The sequence below is a fragment of the Bombus fervidus genome, chromosome 13 (assembly GCF_041682495.2).
Source record: "Bombus fervidus isolate BK054 chromosome 13, iyBomFerv1, whole genome shotgun sequence".
Taxonomy (NCBI): domain Eukaryota; kingdom Metazoa; phylum Arthropoda; class Insecta; order Hymenoptera; family Apidae; genus Bombus; species Bombus fervidus.
Genome location: NC_091529.1, coordinates 6697312 through 6717529, shown reverse-complemented (window position 1 = coordinate 6717529; position 20218 = coordinate 6697312). Strand labels below are relative to the sequence as shown.

The 20218-nt window shown below is 37.7% G+C and overlaps 1 protein-coding gene across 1 annotated transcript in view; it reads left to right on the top strand.

Annotated features, from left to right (window-relative positions):
* Positions 1-20218, top strand: part of Hgtx (HGTX homeodomain transcription factor) — a 47528-nt gene that overhangs the window by 8039 nt on the left and 19271 nt on the right. The window contains exons 2-3 of the mRNA XM_072015677.1: positions 6048-6158; positions 14863-15071. Coding sequence (XP_071871778.1) covers positions 6048-6158; positions 14863-15071 — 320 coding nt within the window. The remainder of the gene's footprint in view (positions 1-6047; positions 6159-14862; positions 15072-20218) is intronic.

The window sequence follows — 20218 nt, the reverse complement described above, 5'->3', positions numbered from 1 at the left end:
GCGATAAGATTGCATTAAAAAATTTAGGGTTTTTATGATGATTTTAGGATGATAGCAAAATTTACCATTGCGTTTATAGTCGTTAATGAGTTTAATTAATAAAAAATTACGTTGACCGGTTTCCTGAACGCTGTTGCAACGACAAATTGTCTCTTTTATCTGAAATTTAGCCAAATGCCACATAGTCGGATTTAGCCAGGGAAAGAGTAGTTCAATTTTTTAACTATGCTATAAACGGTGTACCACTATGTTCGTTGAGTCGTGTTAAGAACGTGGGCATTATTTTTTCCTCAAATTTGCCATTCGTGTCTCGCTGCAATTACATCTCGTGGTTTTAAATCTCTAGGGCTTACTCGCGGAGTATCAAAATTCTCTTGTAACGCTAACACGCTCAGAATTCTTCTCTACCATCTACTGTCTAGACACATTTCGGAATATGCTTGTATTATCTGACAGTCTTACTGCAAATCGCATAGTTACAACATTGAGAATACTCGATGTAAATTCCTTAAACTTGCTGCCAAACGTTGCGGCTTCTATTTCTCGCTTTTATCACCCGATTCTTAGCGGTTTGACTCTTCAATCATTGAGCAGTATAGGCACAACGTTTGATATTATCTTTGATTGTAAGATATCGAAGGATGTTACGCTATTCACATTATGCAACTATTCTCTCCAAACGCTCCTCCTAGAAGTTTAAAGAATCTCACTTTGCTCCATTCTGAACAACACCATGTGGCATATGGCTATTTTAATTGTATAGCAATCTATACTAACGCTATCATTTATTAATTCTCATTATAACGCTTCCTAACACTGCTTCTGTTATAGATACAAGCATCTAAAGCTTACGTTTATTTTTCCTCGCAATTTACGCTTCTAATGTTTCGTCTATTTTTTTACATCGTATATACCAAAGAGTTTTTCGAATAGATCGACGAAATAAATGAAACAAGAACAAAGGAGAGAAAATAACGCGAGAGCAAACGAATGACAAGCATAATCACGAACTCCATGATAAACGCTTCGTCGATTTTCACCTACGACAATTTCGTACGATGGTATCGATCTTTAAACATGTCTGAAAACGTGAACACGTCTCCGGTGAAGAAAATTCGGGTATCACGAGACGCATCGATACCGTCTGCGGTCAACGGTGCGTGACAATTTTTCCTAATCAAAGGAAATTATTCCAACAGCAAGCAGCCGTTCATTAACCCTCTACATAGGGCCACAATTTTCCCTACCAGGAGGATGGAAAATGTCGCGAGTACGCTTTTCATCGAGCACGCTGTATAAACATGTATCCCGCCCCCGAGTAAAATGGGCGAGCAATGCATGTCGCGCAATACGAAATGCGCAGGTTCGATACGCGTCGGTGTGTTCATTCAGCCACCTCTTGGCTTCCGGCGTGGCTGCATCTGCTTTCGCGATAATTCACCCCCGTTCCGTCTCACTCGAAACAGAAGCAACGCTTTAATTTTACGTAGCTGAATATTATTTCCATTTTCTATTTCCTACTTTCCATCGTAATAGGTTCAACCACGAATTCTCCTAAAAAATGTTATTACTGCTTGTTTGAGTATTGTCGAATATCGTATCGTTGATTTTTCTACGTTGAGCAAATGTTTGGTCGTGAATTTGACTACTTTGAATTAGAGAAAATTATATACGTATTCTTTTTTGCATGATATAGGACGATCAGATGATCAGAATTATGGAATCTCAGCTATTAGAGTAAAGCAGATATTCGCATGGGCTAAAGTTTAACAGTTTAAATTCAATTTTACTTTTACTATGAAGAATGAATATTTATTTAAATAAAGATGACAAATGGACAAATATCTTCCATTCTTTAAGCTTGTATTGCATTACGTTAATTTTCTTTGTCTTCTACATGTTGAACGCGTGAATGACGCACCTTAGAAGCACGTTGTTCGTGTTTCCAATGAAAATAGCGAACTGAACCCATTCTTCGCTATTATCTTTTGCAACTGCCGCAACAGGATAAATATAATTTTGTATCGTTATTATTAGCAACGCAGCATCCTTGACACGTTACATATTACGTACACTCGATATGTTCCGTATTAGGTACATACGTATTTTGACAGAAGAATAATAATTATACTAAGAATAAAATAAATTTAACGTTCGTATAAATTTAATTACATTTTTCCAACACTCAGGGATAAGTACGTTTAGTGATAAATCGTGCAAAAGTAATATTCTTTAACTCTTCTTCGCTAAAAACTTTCACTATTTTAACTCGCCTCTATGGAACTTTTATAGGCTTTCAAACACAACGATCGACTGCATTCACCGACAGATTTCCAACTGAAGCTCGAACGTGAATGTGCTCGTCCTTTGCTTTTAACGAACCATCTTACGCTGTTGGCGATTGATTTTGTTAATTACTTGTCGAGATACTGCAGCGTTCCGTACAGATATTACATCCATATTGGATACTGTCCCAAATTAGCTACAGTTACTACTTTACGTCATAAGATACGTATAATGCGAACGGAGCATAGGATTTACGATAAAATAATTAAAAAGTGAAAACAACGACGAACGTTCAATTTCTACTGAATATCGCGGGATGTGCTAACACGAGCTTACGGCCACCAATGTACGTGGATCCAATTTAATTAGTATCTATATAAATGCTACAATAAATACAATGTTGCGTCACGAATTTGATAGCCAACGCAATCTTATTCTCTAAAATTAATTATTAATGAAACTTTCTTTTCTAAGCCACGATCGCTAGTCCGCTCGCTTGGTCACCTTCTTCCAAAATCATTTCGACATTCCCTAAACCGATTTTTCCTGAAAAACTCCCCGACCACGCACGTCCCGTAAAAATCTCCGTTGGAGGTTCAATTAAAATCAGTGAGCCCAGCGATTGACGAGCGGTTACGACACCGATGCCGAATATTTTTGTTGATGAGCATGCAGCATCGCCCTGGTTTTTACGATTCAATAAATTTTATTTGATCGGAACGTAACGGACAAAAGGGGTAACGATCGTATCTCGAACGCGTTGCGTTTCCAGCGCCGGTTTCTTGAACCGAGAACCGCTAGAACACTAAAAACGGAAATAACGTTTTATTGGTAGACGACTAAAGAGATTTCGTGAAGGAAAGAAGAAAAAAAAAGAAAAAGAAAGAAAGAACCGTAAGATTTTTCTTCGAATTGTACCAGCCACGATTAACGACTGACCAATGCAACAATATTACCAACTGGGGATTTTATAAACCTGATATAAAGCGAGCGTTAGGTGGTTAGGTTAAGAGCGAAGGAAAAGGGTTCAGAGTAATTTGTGAAAGCGTGATTACGGTCGTTGGTCTTCCGGTTGTAATTGCTTTGGTTAACACGTTTCGTGTCAGGTTATCGTGCAGGAAAATTAAGGAGCTTTCGAGAAGTTTTAGAATCTAAGATGTGTTTTTTAGTAATATATTTTCTATTTCAAGGATCGATGATTCAGAAGGTTGTAGAGATTTGAAGATCTAAACGATCGGAAACCAAAGTATTTAAAATTTTATATAAATTATGAATTGACAAAAATTTGGAGATTCGAGTATTCGAAGATCTGGTTGAAGATATATAAGTATAAAATGAAAAGATAATTGTAATAAAATTTGTTAATATTAATAATCCAATTGTTTTAGAATCCTATTAAATTGAAATAAAATTTTACAATTGAATTTTTAAATATAAGATAATTTCAAATTACGATTTTTATAGTAATTACGATTGCTATCTTGAGAAGATCGTGCGAAACTACTGTGATTCCTTGCGTAATAAAAAAGTAGCGTAAAAGAGTGGAATTTTTATTGATTTTCCCTTATCAGCTAATAATGTATAGAAAAATTGAAGAACTTCCATTCGTATCGCTTGATTTTCCCATCATCTACTTGGAGAATAGTAAAACCAAAATCAGTATGTATTTTATTAAAATATCTTTTTAAAATGAAGTCTGATAAAAGAATGTTCCATGTGCATAAAAGTTTCTTCTTTTTACGCATAGAATAAAAATCCGCGAAGGAAAAGTCCCACTTGAAAGACGAAAGTTGACTTTCAAGTATCTTTAGAGACGCTCCCCAAAAAAAGGAGCAAAATAAATAGAATAGTAGACTTATTTTCTCCTCGAAACGGCAAAACTTTAGTATTCAACGTTTCTGCCGAGAACGTATTGTTTTCGAGATATTTAGACGCGAAGTAATCGAACCAACACCCTGTAAATTTCAATTTCACAATGCAAACTTAAAACTTCGTATAAACGTGAATTTTTATAGACGATCCTCCGTCTAGAACGATGCAAAATAACTGTAATTTCGACGATAGGTTTGAAGGGGTTAAACAGTTTTTGCGAGAGTGGAAACCTCTCTTGTGATTGGATTGTTCGTGGCCACACGCGTCGCGTTGCGGTTCTCCGACGTTGGCGCGATCTCTTTGAAAGATATAGGGAACTGCGAAGGGGATACAAATAACATCACTTTCCTGTTGGAATTTCTTGCTGTCATATTGTCACGCCATTCGGCTACATAAATCACCACGGTATCCTAAACGACATCTTGTTACATTTTCCATAAAATAATCGTTATTAGAATTCTGTTACAAGATTACACGCTATCGTATAAACATATTTGCCAGCTTATTAAATTTTAAGAAAACGTTAAAGACATTATAAGCAGAAAGATATGAGGCTGTTATTATCAAACGTGTTGGTTGGTTTATTAAAATTATTTATTTTATTTATTGCGCTTGAAATTGAACAACAAAAATGATTTCAGAAAATTAAATTTATTTCGTAAAAGAGGGTTAATCGAGCCTCTATAATTAGCTGTATAATTAGGAAATTACACATTCGTGTATTTTACTTGTATCTTTTCAATTTTGTTTATCTGTTTATAATTGTTGTTCAGACTTCGTTTCATTTCTTTTTTTTTTAATATCATTTAAAACTTTGAGGTGGTTTATTATACGTGTTGCTTAGTTTATTAAAGAAACGAGTGATAAAATTGTAATAGTCGATTATATAAAAATCACTTAAAGTACAAGTACAGAGATAGTGTATACCGGTCGTAATCGTCGCTCGGTCAATGCTACTGTTCAGCTCTACGCTCGCTAGTCGACTGTATGTCTCGCTATAATGACTCGTTGTAATGACTGTCCTAGAGAGCACGTTCGTCTATTTACATCGACCGGTGTTATTATAGAAAGTTGAAATGTAACTCCGGTTGACGATTACAAATAACGACGATAATGTTTCGTTCCGAGTTCGTTTACCTTTGAACTAGCAAACCAAAACAACGTTGGTATTCCAAGGCACAATAATAAGAGTCTCTCCCGATTCAAATCTTCTGTTGATTCATGTGCCGTTACAGGTATTATTTGTTATTATTTCTTATATGATTGCAGTATAGCTATGTATTGCAGGATAATTATGACACGACTTTGATCGTATTCAAATAATTGGTTTAAAGATATTCTTTGATGTTTCGCTTCTCGACTTTATTCGATATTTCTTTGTGCTTTGGAAAATATTAAATCGGAAAAGAGCGTCTCTCTGGAAATGCTATTTTTCCATTCAACTCTTTTGTATCTCGGTGTATTATTGCGATGAAACATAATTTATGTTTGGTAATTTAAAGGCATGTATAGTATGATTCGTTAATTATAAAATTGCGATAATCGGTAAAAGGGAATATCTCGAGAAAAGTCCATAATCCAGAAGATCTTCTCGATTTATTAATTAACACTTGGTATTATCGTTCTATTGTATTATCCTTTCTTTATATACATATATACTCTGTATATTTATACATCAGGTATTAAATGAAACTATACATCCAACACAGAAGAATTCACAATTTTACATTTTTCTAAATACTAAGAATTTTACAAATATTTGAGAATCTCGAGATAGACGACAAAGATAAAGAAGAATGAAACGCGGCAAATGCAGCGGGCAAACTGAAGAAGAGAGGATACTATCTATGTATACGCGTATGTTCATGGCGTGTTTGCTTTGAATGCAGGTATCGGGCAATTCCAACAAAGAACGGAACCACGGCATCCTGCTGTCTATTGGCCAGGTCTTCAGGGATTAGTCAGTGATCCCCTGGGATGGCGAGCAAGACTACACACACGTGAGTTTCCTTTCCGAGATATATATTTCGCCTACTACCAAATATAGTCTTCGTTCCAATGTATTAGAACAGAGATTGTTCGCGATGTTTCGCAAATAGGATAACAAGCAGAATGTCGTAACGTGGAAGAGTTTTATGTTTGCATTATGTTGTAAAACATGCGCAGAAAAAACGTAATTCCGTGAAAACAGACTTCTTTCTTGTATTTGCTGGAATATTCTCTTTCGTCTATCATTGAACAGTAAGACTGTAAATACAAGGAAACATAGGTAATTCTTTTCTAAACTTTTTTAATAGATACCTAAAAAGATATGAAATTAGAAGATTTTAATTTTTAGTATTTTTTCCTTTCGATTAAAATATGCGGTTATTTTTTAAATGAATTAACAAATGAATTCATTTGTACGTAGGTACTTTTCAATGAAAAGATGTATCTTTGTGAAATTTTGGAATATTTTTAATTTCATTAAAAAAACTATAATTTTAAAATTAAATTACATAATAATTTTAAAAGAAGCGTAGCATTTCTGGGATTTTCGGATATTCTCAAATTTTAATTACTCTTTCCTACTCTTCGTTAATTTATCCTTATTGTGACGTGTAACGAGTAAAACACTATACAGAATACTAAATATATATATGGAAACTGATCTAACGTAAAATATAGCCTAATAAAGTAGGTATGTAGATCATCTTAATTCTACTTGAGTTCCAATATTTGCTTCGGAGGGAAAAAACTGTTGGAGTTAAATTCCAAGCCTTCGTCAATTCGTTCGTCTTCAATTTTTTCTCCTGTCTACGAATAAAAAACTTGTTTTCTTAGATCTGTGAAGCGGTATTTAGCGTGGCCCGGCGACACGTGTTTCTTCACTTTGGTCAACCGATTTCCTCGCCGCAAAAGCAAACACGAGCAGCTGTCAAATCTGTACTAATATCGGCCGAAACGAAATATCCCGTGGGCAGAGAAATATCTCCAGCACCCTCACCGATCAATGTTTTGAATCCAATCTTTTTCACTTCAACCACCTCGTTTTTACTTTTTTCCATTCCCTTTTTTTCCTCTATTTTTGTTAAGTCTTTAATTCAATACATACGTACGGTAGATTTTTGAATGGTATTTGTAATTACGATAAGAATGTCGTAATTATAATACATAATTCTTCTGGAAAATACAGTTTTTGGAAAATATCGATGATAGAAATTGATATCGACCGCCAGTGACCATGACTGTTCAGATATTACGCGTTCGTTGAACGTTACGACCTTGGGACATAAGAGGATTGCCATTGACACTGTTATACTGTTCGAAGATTCTTCAGAAAATTAATCAATGTGTCTAGTAGGAAGAGTCAGGCATCCTCATACGTTCACACCTCTACTGTACGCTATAGCAATTCACTAGCACGTGAACTTCTTTGGCGATTGTATATTTTCTTTTAAACTAAACGCACAGAACGTTCTCCTAGAACGATCTAAATAATTATCGTATTAGCATTAATTTTGCACCGTGCGACGTTTCGTTTGCGTATAAAGAAGAGTTTGTAATAAACTGTGATCATTTGTGTAGACTTGACAATACCAATCGATACTTAACGTTCCTCTCATCGCTAAAAAGAAAGAAGATACCAGATTCTTCGAACTTTCCCTGAACATTCTGATTTAGAAATGTATCTCCAACCTAACTTAAACTATCATACGATGATAGTTTACAGTAGATTGAAATTATACTACATCTGTCGCGGTAGAAACGAAAAGGATAGGAAAATCTCGGAATTTCCTCTCCCATCATCGTCTGCTCGCATCTTCACCTTCACCCTCCAAAAATCGCTTCACTCGCGAAAAGTCCAACTGGAGGGCAGATTCTCAGGCAGCCGGAGGCCGCAGGCGATTTGTGAAAGCGATTAAGGGCAGCCGCAGAGAAAAAAAAGAGCGGAAAAATCAGAAACACAAAGTGAAAGAACACGTGACGTCGGTGGAAAGAGCATCCCCTTTCAAGAGCATACATCAAGCCCCGCCGGTGGCACATGTGCCAGCCACGCACACCACCCAAACCAAAAACCCGCCTCTGTTTCGAGGGGATGAAAACGTTCTACGAGCAGAAGAAGACCGAGTGAAAGTTAAAGCACCCTACACACCATCTCAGAGTTAGCACATAGTCATCATGAACTGTGACATAGGTACAGACAAATAAACCATATGCAAACGAGAAATATACATATGTGCAAGGTTTAAATTGTATATTTATATCAAATAGATAGCTAACAGGAAATCTATGTAATGAAACTTTTGGAATGTGGATAGGGACACGTATATCGCTCCAACATTCCGAAATTGAACGAGGCTTAATGGCACTTACTTGAAGGTGTCTTTAAGACCAATTTGTATTCATCTTGAATTACTGCTTTTTTTATTTACGTTAAACATTATTAGTTTTTAACTGGTATCATTGGATAATTAGAGACTGTAATAATTTAAGGTCAGATCGCTTAATTTTGGAATTTTTAATTTAATTGATACTAATCTTTAACACGAGGAACGGATAATATAAAATGAGGTTGAATACTGTCGAAGAGTTAACTATTGTTTTTATCGATATACACAACTTTCGTTTATGAAAATCTGTTCAAGATATTCGCAATAGTTTATCCAAATGTTATCTTTACCTACGCAACAGCGTGCAAAAATTTCTGGCCAGATATACTTTTCACTGTATACAGAGTGTAACAGAATATGTGGGATCTGATTGTACACCTAAAAACAATAAAAAATGTTCGTATAAATATATGCTCTATTTGTCTTCGTCTATGAGATGCAACGAATCTATTACGTACAGGAGACGTTACAGGAGAAGAAGGTTTCTAACAAATTTGGCAACACCAGGAACTCTATTCAGACTGACTCCACGACAAAACGTCTACAGACTTGTCTTGAAATGCAAGATGATCGATTTGAATATCTTTCGTAAAGTTAATTAGATAAAATCAAAACAGGAAATTCGTTATATCTCATATAAACGAAGACAGATAGAACACAAGTTTATACGAACCTTCCTCGTTGTTTTTAGGTGTACGATCAGCTCCCGAAGTGAGTCCTGTACGTTCTGTTACACCTCTTACGTCGAATCGGTATTTTAAAGAACGTTAACACTACAATGTTCATGTGTTCTACTGTTTTCTTTTGCTCGTCATACTCTTTTACCCAATATTATTTAATTCTTAATCACTACGGAACTTCCGCGAGACCGCTCCTTCTTTTATTCTTTTTCATTCTTCATATTCTCCATGACAATAAATAATTACAGAGTAAAGATCTTCAATACATTCGCTATCGCGTACTCAGGTTCGGATCTCTTCTTTATTAATGTACAAAGCAAAAACATTGGAACTTGATTTGTATTCCGCACTGTACTAATGGATAGATAATGCAATAAACCTTATCAGTCTGTGCAATCTCCTGTGGTAGTTGCGTAAGTTTCGACGTCTATGGCAAATAAGGGTAAAAATTCTTTTATCGAATTTCCAATATAAAGCGAAAGAAATATCTAGCCAGAAATTTTTTGCACGCCACTGTATCCAAGGACCTAATCGTCCCTCCATAAGCAATACGAAACAAGTCTCGCCGTGTGTATGGTACTTAATCCAACGAAACTAGATGCTAAAGGGGGTGTGTGTAGCAAGAAGGGTGACGAGACAGAGAGGATACCGGGCATGTAAGTACGCAGGAACGCGTGGATGGGCGTGGACGTGGAAACGGGGCCGCGTGTTGTTCCAGCGTGTCGTGTCGGCCACGGATGTCACTGTGGGACGAATATAAGAGGGTATACCGTGGTCCGCCACGGTATCCGGAATATCATATTCAATATCAACCCTCGTATCCCTGCGAGGCCCAGCCCCTGCTTTCCGCACTCACGTGAATAACTCTGGGCAATATTTTAACTGCATGGACGTATCTGCGGTGTACTCCACGCTCTTTCTTCCCTGTTCTATCGTTTTCTTCCTACCGTTTCTCCCTTGCTCGCGTATCGCTTTGTTTCTCTTTCGCTGACTTGAGTTACGAGTGGAAATATAAAGGCACCGTGTCGATACCCACGTGCTTTATATTCCGGGCTGTTAGGTCGATCGGTTGCACAGGCCTCGCGTGCTGATCCTTCAACGACCGTCACGGGACACCGTTTATATTACATCCATGGGAATGGTTTTATATTTCTATTAAATACCTGGACCTTCTCAATTGCCTCGGCGATGGGATTGCTTAGCGGCAGATGCATGTTAAGGATCTAGCGGCGGTGATGTATGTTTTGGGTGGATGGAGTGATGATAGACGTTGAAAGGATAAAAGCAAAGAACGAGGTAAGTAGAATATCAATGGCGAATGTTGTAGTAGAAGATGTTGAAAGAAGTAGGCAGATAGGTCCAATGGGCGATGAGGGAATGAGAGGTAAGGCAGAGTGTGATAGTTTCAAATTGAATCGATTAATGGGAGATGGATGTTAGAAATTTGGTGGTGAAGACGAACGTGTTCGATTGATGGAGCGGTAGATGTTGAAGGAATAGAGAGAAAGGGCAAGGTGGTTTTAAATAGAATATGAGTTGGTAAGCGTTGATGCAGAAAATGTTGAGAAAAGGAGGAAGATGGTTTCGATGGACGTTGAAAGAATGAAAAGTAAAGGAGTGTGGGTAGTTTTAAATTAAATTGCTTAGCGGAAGAATGTTAAAGATTTAGTGGTGGAGATAAATATTTTGAGTGAAGTGAAAAATGTTCAGAAAATGAGAAGCACTAGAGAGTAATAGTAGTAGTTTTAAGTAGAATATGGATGATGAGCGTATGGTAACTAAGTACAATTGTTAGTACATGGTAATTGCGTAAAATTGGTGGTATGATAATTAAGAAATCTGGTATTTAATAAAATATGTAACAACAATTCTAAAAACTAGATAATATCGTATGAACCCCTCGTACGGATATAATAGAATGCAAAGGAAAAATATTAAGTCAAATTGTTGGTATGGTAATTAAGAAGGGTTCAAGGATAGAAGGCAGCACGCGGTCAGACGCGTTTACGCGGCACATGGGGGATGATGCAAAGAGGAGATGCAAAGAGGGGGTTGGAAAGGGAAAGAGGAGGCGTAGGGTCGTCACAACAGTATGGGTTGTGGGACTTTAATTTAATAAAGCAATTTGTAACGGAATACGGAACGAGGCAATAATGGCCAGTCGGCGGGGAGGGTTCTAATGAGCTGCTTACCGCACTCTCCACCCTCTACTCACGATCGAGCTACACGTTTCACGCGATATCCCCTATTCATCTACTTAGAAACTGCGTAAACTCACGCCAACCAACTTTCTCTTGCTCCGGTAATTCGATAAGTCCGTGCGCTTTTTGCGGAAATTTATGCGTGTCAGTCGTTTGCCATCCTGTCATCTCTACGGAGCAAGATTGATTTTCCACTAAGGGTTGCTTGCACCGAGGGCGTCGTGCTAAATTGCGATTATTACAGTGAGAATGTTTATGCATCTAATAGAAATGGAAATACGTAAAATGCTACAGGACGAGTATAAATGAAACGATATATGAAATATCAAAAGCATAATTCTGTTCTGTGCTGCAATAAATTGTAATGGTCGTTTGTTTGGATTATTTGTTATATTTCGATGTTATCGATATGAGAATATTACTAATTATTATATTTTTCACGCTGTGCAGCGTACTGATCATTTGCTTTAGACTCGAGCGTAGAAAATTATATTGTTATAAATACTATTGACATAAAAATATCATTATTAATAACTACGTATGCGCAAACATTATTTCGAAGCCAGTAAAATCGCCAATTTTTCTTCGTCTCGCTCGATACAATGGATAACAATGAAATTCACAGTCAAAGTCTATCGCCATTGGAAAAACACAGCTTTGTTCCAACCGTTGTTTATCCAGAATTGGGCAGAATTACGATCGACTTATCCCATGAGTTACAGTTACAAAGTAATTCAATTACATCGTATGTTATTACATAGTAATTCAATTACGCTGGTGATCACGGTAATTAGCGATAGAATCAATTGGAAAAGTTCGAATTATGTAATTAATTGAGAAGTTTGAATTATGTAATTACTCGTAAATATACGTAATTACTATGTAATTCAAGTACAGTGTAATTAAATTCCGTAATTAAATTACAGTTTAATTCAATTAGCTCGACCGTGTATTCGTCGAAATTACTGAAAACCAGCTGGCTGTATCTTACCGTGCTCTTGCGAACACCAAACTCTCCCAAAATCCCAAAACGAAGAAATTAAAATTTCCAAAAATCAAATACAATTAGCCTTCGAAATTACCAAAGTCCAACCAACTGACTTTCCGAAAATGCTATTTTTCTTCTGTATCCCTATCAATTAGATGCTCGCGCGATTTCCTGCGAATTTTCCAGGCTATTACCCCGCAACATCAACTAGAAACCCCAAGATACATACTAATCACAATTTTTCGCGGTAGATCGTCTGTGAACGTGTTTCCGTCGCGATAATTCCAAGCCAATCTCACCCTCTGTCACGTGTCGTTCTATTCAACGGCGTTATCTATTCCGTAGGATCTTGTATCCCTACAGGAGTAAGCAGGATCAGCCGTGAAGGCAAGGATAACGATAACAAAGTCTGGTTATTTGCGGAACAGCGAACCCACGTGGCAGTCACGTGCCAACACCCGTCGAGACGCCATCATTGCGGTCTATCGCACAAGTGTTTAACCCTTGAAACGCGTTATTCCGTCAAATTAAACCGTAATCTCCCCTTTTTTCTAGTGGGACGATTTTCTATGGTGTCATGATGATATTTCTTATTTGAAATGTACAAATTGGAAAAAATAGTGTTGATACTCCAATATCAATTATTAATATACCATCTATTTGTAGGTAGTGGCGTTAAGAAAATCTCGAACTAGAAGATTTCAAGTTTCTGTAATTAAAGCAAGAACAAGAATCTGAAGAGTTTGCATTCGAATATTATGTCTGATTCGGATAATCAAATAAACGTAGAAAAATTTCCTTGTGTGTAGAGACCATTTGTCTACACCAGCCCCTTTACGTTATATTTAAACTAATGTTATTAGCTAATAAAATTTTGTTTCCATGTAGAGCAGTATTTAGCTTCATCCTGTTTATTTATCCCATAATTGTAATTGTCAAAAACACAAGTAAAAGTACGAACTGGTAACGTTAACCATTAAAAAATTAAAATTAAAAAATTATTCCGTTCGCTGTGATCTCTCGAGATTTTCTTCTTTGGTATATAATAATTGACAAGAGAGCGAAATTTAACGAATGATATTGACCTGGCAGATTTAAACTCCCAAGAGACACTTCACGTGGATCAATCTAATAATAAAATTGTATAATTATCATTTACTCTAAAAATATTTTAGTCCCGCTATTCTTCTATGTTTAAAAATAATTTTCTTTCTGCTTTCAAAAAGTTCCTTCGTATTTAGTTCCCTAAACTTTTGCTCCTCGGTTTATTTCTACGATAACCAAAATAAATATGTTCTTGCGATTAGTATGAGTTTTTAACGTCGACGAGGTAAATGAAGTGGAGGATCGAATATACCGCAAAAGGTTGCAATCGTGACGTGTTATCGTGGAATAATTGGATGGTTTTCAATAGATATGTCGTACAGAACATTTTTGGCGTGTAACGAGATGTAAATTTATGACGTAATTATCGATAGCCTATGTGAATCGTCGGGGACGAAACGCGCGGACCATGGCAAGAAGAATGACGGAAAATTGATGAAGATTAATTGCTTGATAAAAGTGACCACGACTCCGACTGGTTCGATAAGTTTCGTGATAATTTTACTGGAACAGTAAAATGTTCCACAAAATTACAAACATGTCAAATTCCCAATTCCTGGAAATTCTAAACGTATAATTCGATTCCTAATTTCTTCAAGTTCTAAACACAATTTGTCCAGAACCTAAACTTAATTCTTCCGAAGTTATTATTAAATCCTCATAATCGAAGAAAAACGTCACTGACTCCAATTTTCTTTGGGAACGACCCGCAACGATCTCTGTTCTCTTTGTACCGCATGCTCGTAGTAGCCGACATCTTTTCTTTTTTCATTCATTTTTTCTTAACTATCGGGCGGATGAATGGAAATAACGACTCCTTGGAAAGGGAGCCGATGTTGTTGGAGCGACGAAGAGAATAGCGATGGGCTCAAGTACGTCGCAAGTACTTTACTCTTTGCTCTTTGTCAAATTTATTTTATAAAATTATGACTTTGCGTTTAAACTTTCTTTTGCGTGACATGCAATAGTTTCCAAGCTTCCTGCCGGACAAAATTTTTCGCTTTATATTTTGAAAACTAAGACTTTTAAATAATTACAAATAATCATACAACCTTCTATAACAATTCTTTCGATGCATTGTACTATTTTCTCTCTCATTTATCGTAGATTATACTTAATATTATTTCAAATTCTTTTACATATCGAATATAATTTATGCTTTCCGAACATAAACTTAGAAACTCATTTCGGTCAATACGCGTGCTTATCTCTAGGATTCTATTGGACCTAACAGAAATAATCAGAGGCAAATTCCTTTGCCTAGCCATCGCCTCGCCTCTGCACAGTACGTGCGATGTATTTGAGCCCATCGCTACCCTTCGATAGAAGAGAATCCCTGGAAGATATCGATGTTACAGTGTCGCAACAGCTGGGTTGTCAGCAAACGATGACAGGCTCCGGTGGAACCGGCGAACACGAGGGCGGCAAGAAGAAACACACCAGGCCGACGTTCAGCGGCCAGCAAATCTTCGCTCTTGAGAAAACGTTCGAGCAGACGAAATACCTAGCTGGACCAGAACGTGCTAAATTGGCCTACGCCCTGGGCATGTCCGAATCGCAAGTCAAGGTAAGAGTGTTCAGAGAGATCTTTCTCCCATATTTTCTCTACTTCTTTTTCTTTCGTCTGTTTTTAGGGGTAGCTCTGCTTTAGGGCGATTAAAGGGTCGTTAGTGTGTCTTGGCTGGACTCTTGATGAGTTTATGTGGGTTTGGGTCTCTGATAGGTTTCGGTAGGGTTTGCTTTAGGAGATTACGGGAAGATTGGTGTATATTAACTGGTCTTCTTGCGTAGAATTGTGTAAGTATTTAGGTGGTTAATTGGAAAATAATATCCGAGTTGCTCGCGATTGGTTTGTCTTTATCATTTTTGTATGGGAAACACGTTTTTTGGTTCGTCAAATAGAGCATCTTTGGATGTAAATTACAGCTGTTTCAATGATTTATATACTCGATCGATTTATTGATTACTGTACTTTATTACAGTGTATATGTTAAACTTTCTTCTTCCTTCATTTAGAATTAGTCTTCCTTCGTAGATTATAGATAGAACGAAAGATGAGAAAGTTAGCTTTTCGAAACGATCCTCGAATCTTTTCTTTCCGTTCTGACTTGATTCTCATTTCCACAAACGAAAGAACCTTCGTTACTTTAAGAAATACCTTTAAACGAAGAAGATATTACGCGTATTAACAGATGTTCCTTGGTGTTCTTTTCAACGCTGCTAGACTCCTGGAATTTTTATACCTCCATCGTACTCTCGTTCCAAGTAAACAGATAGTATTTGTAACGTTTTAAGAAGATGCTCGATATAAACTTGAATCGAGAAATCATGCATACTAATATTAAGATAAAATTCTTTGAATATTTTCAAATTATTCGACTACGAAGGTATTTCTTAAAAAAAAAAAAACATAATTAAGAAAAGCTGTAGCATGGTCAAACGAGAGACATTTCTTAATAGAAACGATTGAATCGAGAATGATCCGAAGAACATAGCCGAAATGAAATCTGTTTGAGAGAAATTAGACGCGTACGAACGTTAGAATGTGGCGTTTCGCGCGGTGCTTTTAATAAACTTTACGCTAATCTCCGATAAAAACGTCCGGATGATTTAAGCGAGCGCCCGGCTAATTATGAGTAACAGATGTAGATGGGTTAATAAAAATTCATAACAGTTGAAGCGTTTTCGAGCTCGGCGCCCGATATTAATCCGTGAATGATGGAACGAACGGCAGCGGGGAGGGTACGCTACGTCGCGATAAAAAGTAAAATCAACTTAAACTGCCCGGTGTTTTTAACGGCCGCCATCGTTTAATATTTCCTTGTCGGCTTAAACGTTTAAGCGCGGATTACAACCTCGAAAAATCATCCGTTTTAATGACCAGCCACTTTTTGTTGCTTCGATCTCGATCCCTTTCGATAGAGAATATCCACGCTGAAATTATTATTTCATTCGTCGTGCCCCTTTTTTCTTCCCTTTCAGTTCCATGTGTATTTTCACCGCTCTAATTTGTAATTTATTGCAACTGATTTTGCATCGTTAATTCGAAGGTTTCAAGAGGTTCGAAAGCTCTAATATCCTATCTGGATGTAGATGATCGTAAATCGTTTATTAAAATCGCGATTGTTAATGGTGCGAATTGTAGTTTGTATTGTTGGGCTGCGATATTCATAATGAAGATTTGGTAGAAATATGGGAAGTAAAAGAGCAGTGAAGATATGATATTGTTATTGTCATACACTGTTGTTTGGATATTTCGAGGTTCGAATAAGGGGGTTGGTAATTTCTTAAGATACGACGTGAACGAGATACGAACTCTCGAGGTGTCGATGATAATTACATTCCAAGTATCGCAACCACGGCGTATTAATATTTTTGAAACGGTAGCGTAAATCAATGAGAACTTTCATGAAATTCCAAATCGGTAAAAGACAAGAATCATACTTAAAATTATCTAAATTACCATTGCAGCAACCATACCACCAAACTTAACCAAATAGGAACAAAATAGATTCCAATTTACAAGCACAAATCTCAATGTGTATCGATGTGAACGAATGTGTATCGAATTATATTAATAACAATCCTATCAAGTCCAACTCAACGTCGATAGAATCAAAGAAACCGAAAATTAAAACCTATGCCAAACTATATCGTCAAATTCAACGAAACACGAACAAAATAAACTCCACTTTACAGCCGTAAATCTGATCACCCGAATATCAATGTTTTAGAACCATACGAATCAGAGAATTTTCATAAGGATATGTCTTAATAATCAGCTTGTGGAACTCAACAAAAATAGTAACAAAACCAAAGAAATACAAAATGAAAACCTATCTGGAAGCAACCGAATAATCCGCGAAAGCCCCGAATATCATCGCAGAGGTACACTAACTGGGGCGTCAGCCTTCGTCGTTCTCCGACATCAACCGGGAGCGGAGGGGGTTGTCGTAATTTTAAAACGCATTTGTCCGCCGCCGGCTTACTCCATCAACGCCGCGAGCAAGCTTCTAACGAGGCAGCTTGTAAAAAGTTCGAAGGATAAAAGAAGGTGACAAAACAGCCCGGAGACGTGTCAAGCTTTGCGGCACCTGCGTCATTCTCTCCCTTCTATCTCCTCCCACCCTCAAACCCTATGAAGCACTCGCCGTAAGAGGAACGAAGAGAAACGTTGAGAGCTCCTGGGTGACGACAGCGTCACATCCCTCCCCTCCAATCCTCTTTTTTCACCCAGTGTCTCTCTTCTCTCTATCCATCTATTTCTCTCCATCTTTTCGACCCTCCATCCCCGGTTTCCCTCCCTTCCCCCCCCTTGAAAACCCTCTATTACCTATCTTCCATATCCAGGAAGAGGAGGTGGAGGAGGTGGGCTTCCAACCACCCTACATCTCCACCTCTTCTTCCACCATCCTCCAAGAGGGAGGTGGAAGCCTGCCACTTTTACTCCCGCCTCTGCACAGCTACATCTGTAGTACTCGTAGCTTCCAGTTCGAGGAAGAGAACTCTCTCCTGGCACACTCGAAGCCTCCTACATCGTGTCGCTCCTCTGGTTCGCCATCTTCGACCCTCTGGCTGCGTTTCCCTCTTCAGCCACCCCCTTCCGTGCTCTTTCCCTTTCTTTCTGTTCGCGTTTCTCCATCCAACCCTCCGCAGCTAGCCGGAGGTTTCTGTGTGTGTCGCGGCCTCGTCGATGTAGCGCTGTCATTGGCTCGTTCTACGCCGCCATATTTACATTTTTATTGAAAGCTACAAGTCTGCGTCGGTGAGTGATGGCCACGGGGATGAGCACGTTTTCCCTCCCGGCCTCCCCATTCCACCCCCTGTCTCTCGCTGGATGATACTGAGAGGGTGGATTGCGGGTGGAGAAGGGTAAGAGCGGGGAGGGGGGCAAGGAGGGGTGGAGACGGAGGGGTTAGCATTCAATTACCTCGGATTTCCTCGGCAAGAGGCGATTCACCTCCGCGTATATGCCATCTTCGGGGGCGAGATTGCCAACGGATCTACGGAGCACCGTTTCCCGAAATATTACGACAATATATACCCGAGCAACGGGACGAGTCGCTGATTCAGAGGCATCGATTCGTGCTGGATAGGCGGTGTTTCGATGTGTTTAGCTTGGTGGTTGTAGCGGTGGAAAGGTTGGCGAGCTTTGGCGAGGGGATGTAGTTAGATTAGACGGAAGGATTTGAAGGGTGAAATTTAATGGTAGTTGCGTTGTTGTTTTATTATTTAAAGTCGCATCAACTGTCGCAAGTTATCAACATCTACTTTCTTGCTGGAATAACGCACATGTGTATTCTCGATTTTCCTACAAGCTTTAATATCTACATTGAAGCTGCTAGCAAGATGTTGGTCTTTAGCACAGCCATTGTGATCGTCGCGCGCAAGATTCCAGTACTCCGAGACGCTAACTAGCACTTTGATACCTCAGTACCTACACTCAGAGTAACAATGAGTTTGTGAACGATCGAACACGAGGGACGTGTTTCGAATTTGATATTTACGCGTTCTTGCTGCAATTGTTGATTTTGGATAGGATTTTCATACGACTGGTCGCGATTGTTTAAAACCAAGAGTACATATATATAGATTAGAATTCGAATTTCTTATTAAAAGGAAAGAAGTAGGATGGAGAGTGGCCGAAAAGAAATTACTACGCGTCTGACGACTAAATGCAAGTTTCTTTCGTACAGAGCAAGACGAGTTTTAATATTCTGAGCGTTTCTCTGGCGTCTTGATAGACGAAAAAAAGATAAAAGGGGAAAGAAAGGGACCGAGGCTGGAATAAGCAGCGGGGGAAAAGAAATTAAAAATAAGGAAACACGGGGATCGGGGCTTGAAACTAATGATCAAGGTATAATTAGCGAAAAGGGATGAAAAGGGGAAAGTTAGAAATTCTTGTAGAAAGAGGATCCTAATTCCACCAGTTATTTATTATTCCTACGTAACTCGGTATACCAAGTATATGTATAATATCATTTCGAGTGATCAGAAATTTTATTGAACAAAATTTTCAGGTGAATTATTGAAATTTAAAATGAAAGATGCGATTTTAAATTGTGAAAAATTATCTCACAAAAAGAAAAAGAAAAGAAAAGAAAAGACAAAAAACAAAGTGCGGGTAAATTATTAAAATCCAAAAGATCGGAGAGACGTCAAGATTTTATATTAGAATCATATACATTCTATTTCCTGTAACATGTATTTTAGTAGAGTCGTCTTTTACAAATGAAAAAGGAAGACAATCGAACTTTTATCGCTAAGAAAATGAAGATGGTTCTTCCAGTTGATACACTAGCGAAACAGTGTTTCGTCGCGAACTTTTCTCGTTTGCCGCTGTGTTACGATCATGTGCCGCGTATTACATTCTTACTTCGTGCTTCCTTCGATGTCAGCTGTTAGATAACAGGAATATATTGTCCCCCGTTATTGTTAAACGTTCTGAACTTTCGCCTGATAGACGAACGAAATAAGAATTCAACGATTGTATTCTATTCTCAGAAATAAAATAACTATATTTCATAGATCTTTGATGATAAATTAATATTTTATAAAATTCAATCGATAATTTCTCATTCTCAATATTAAATAAATCAAGGATAAAATCGAAAATTGTTGTCAATGATAATATCCAAGAGATACCATCGAACTAAACTTACAGATTTTTTTTAATACCTAAACAATTCTTTGACATTACCGAAATGAAAAAAG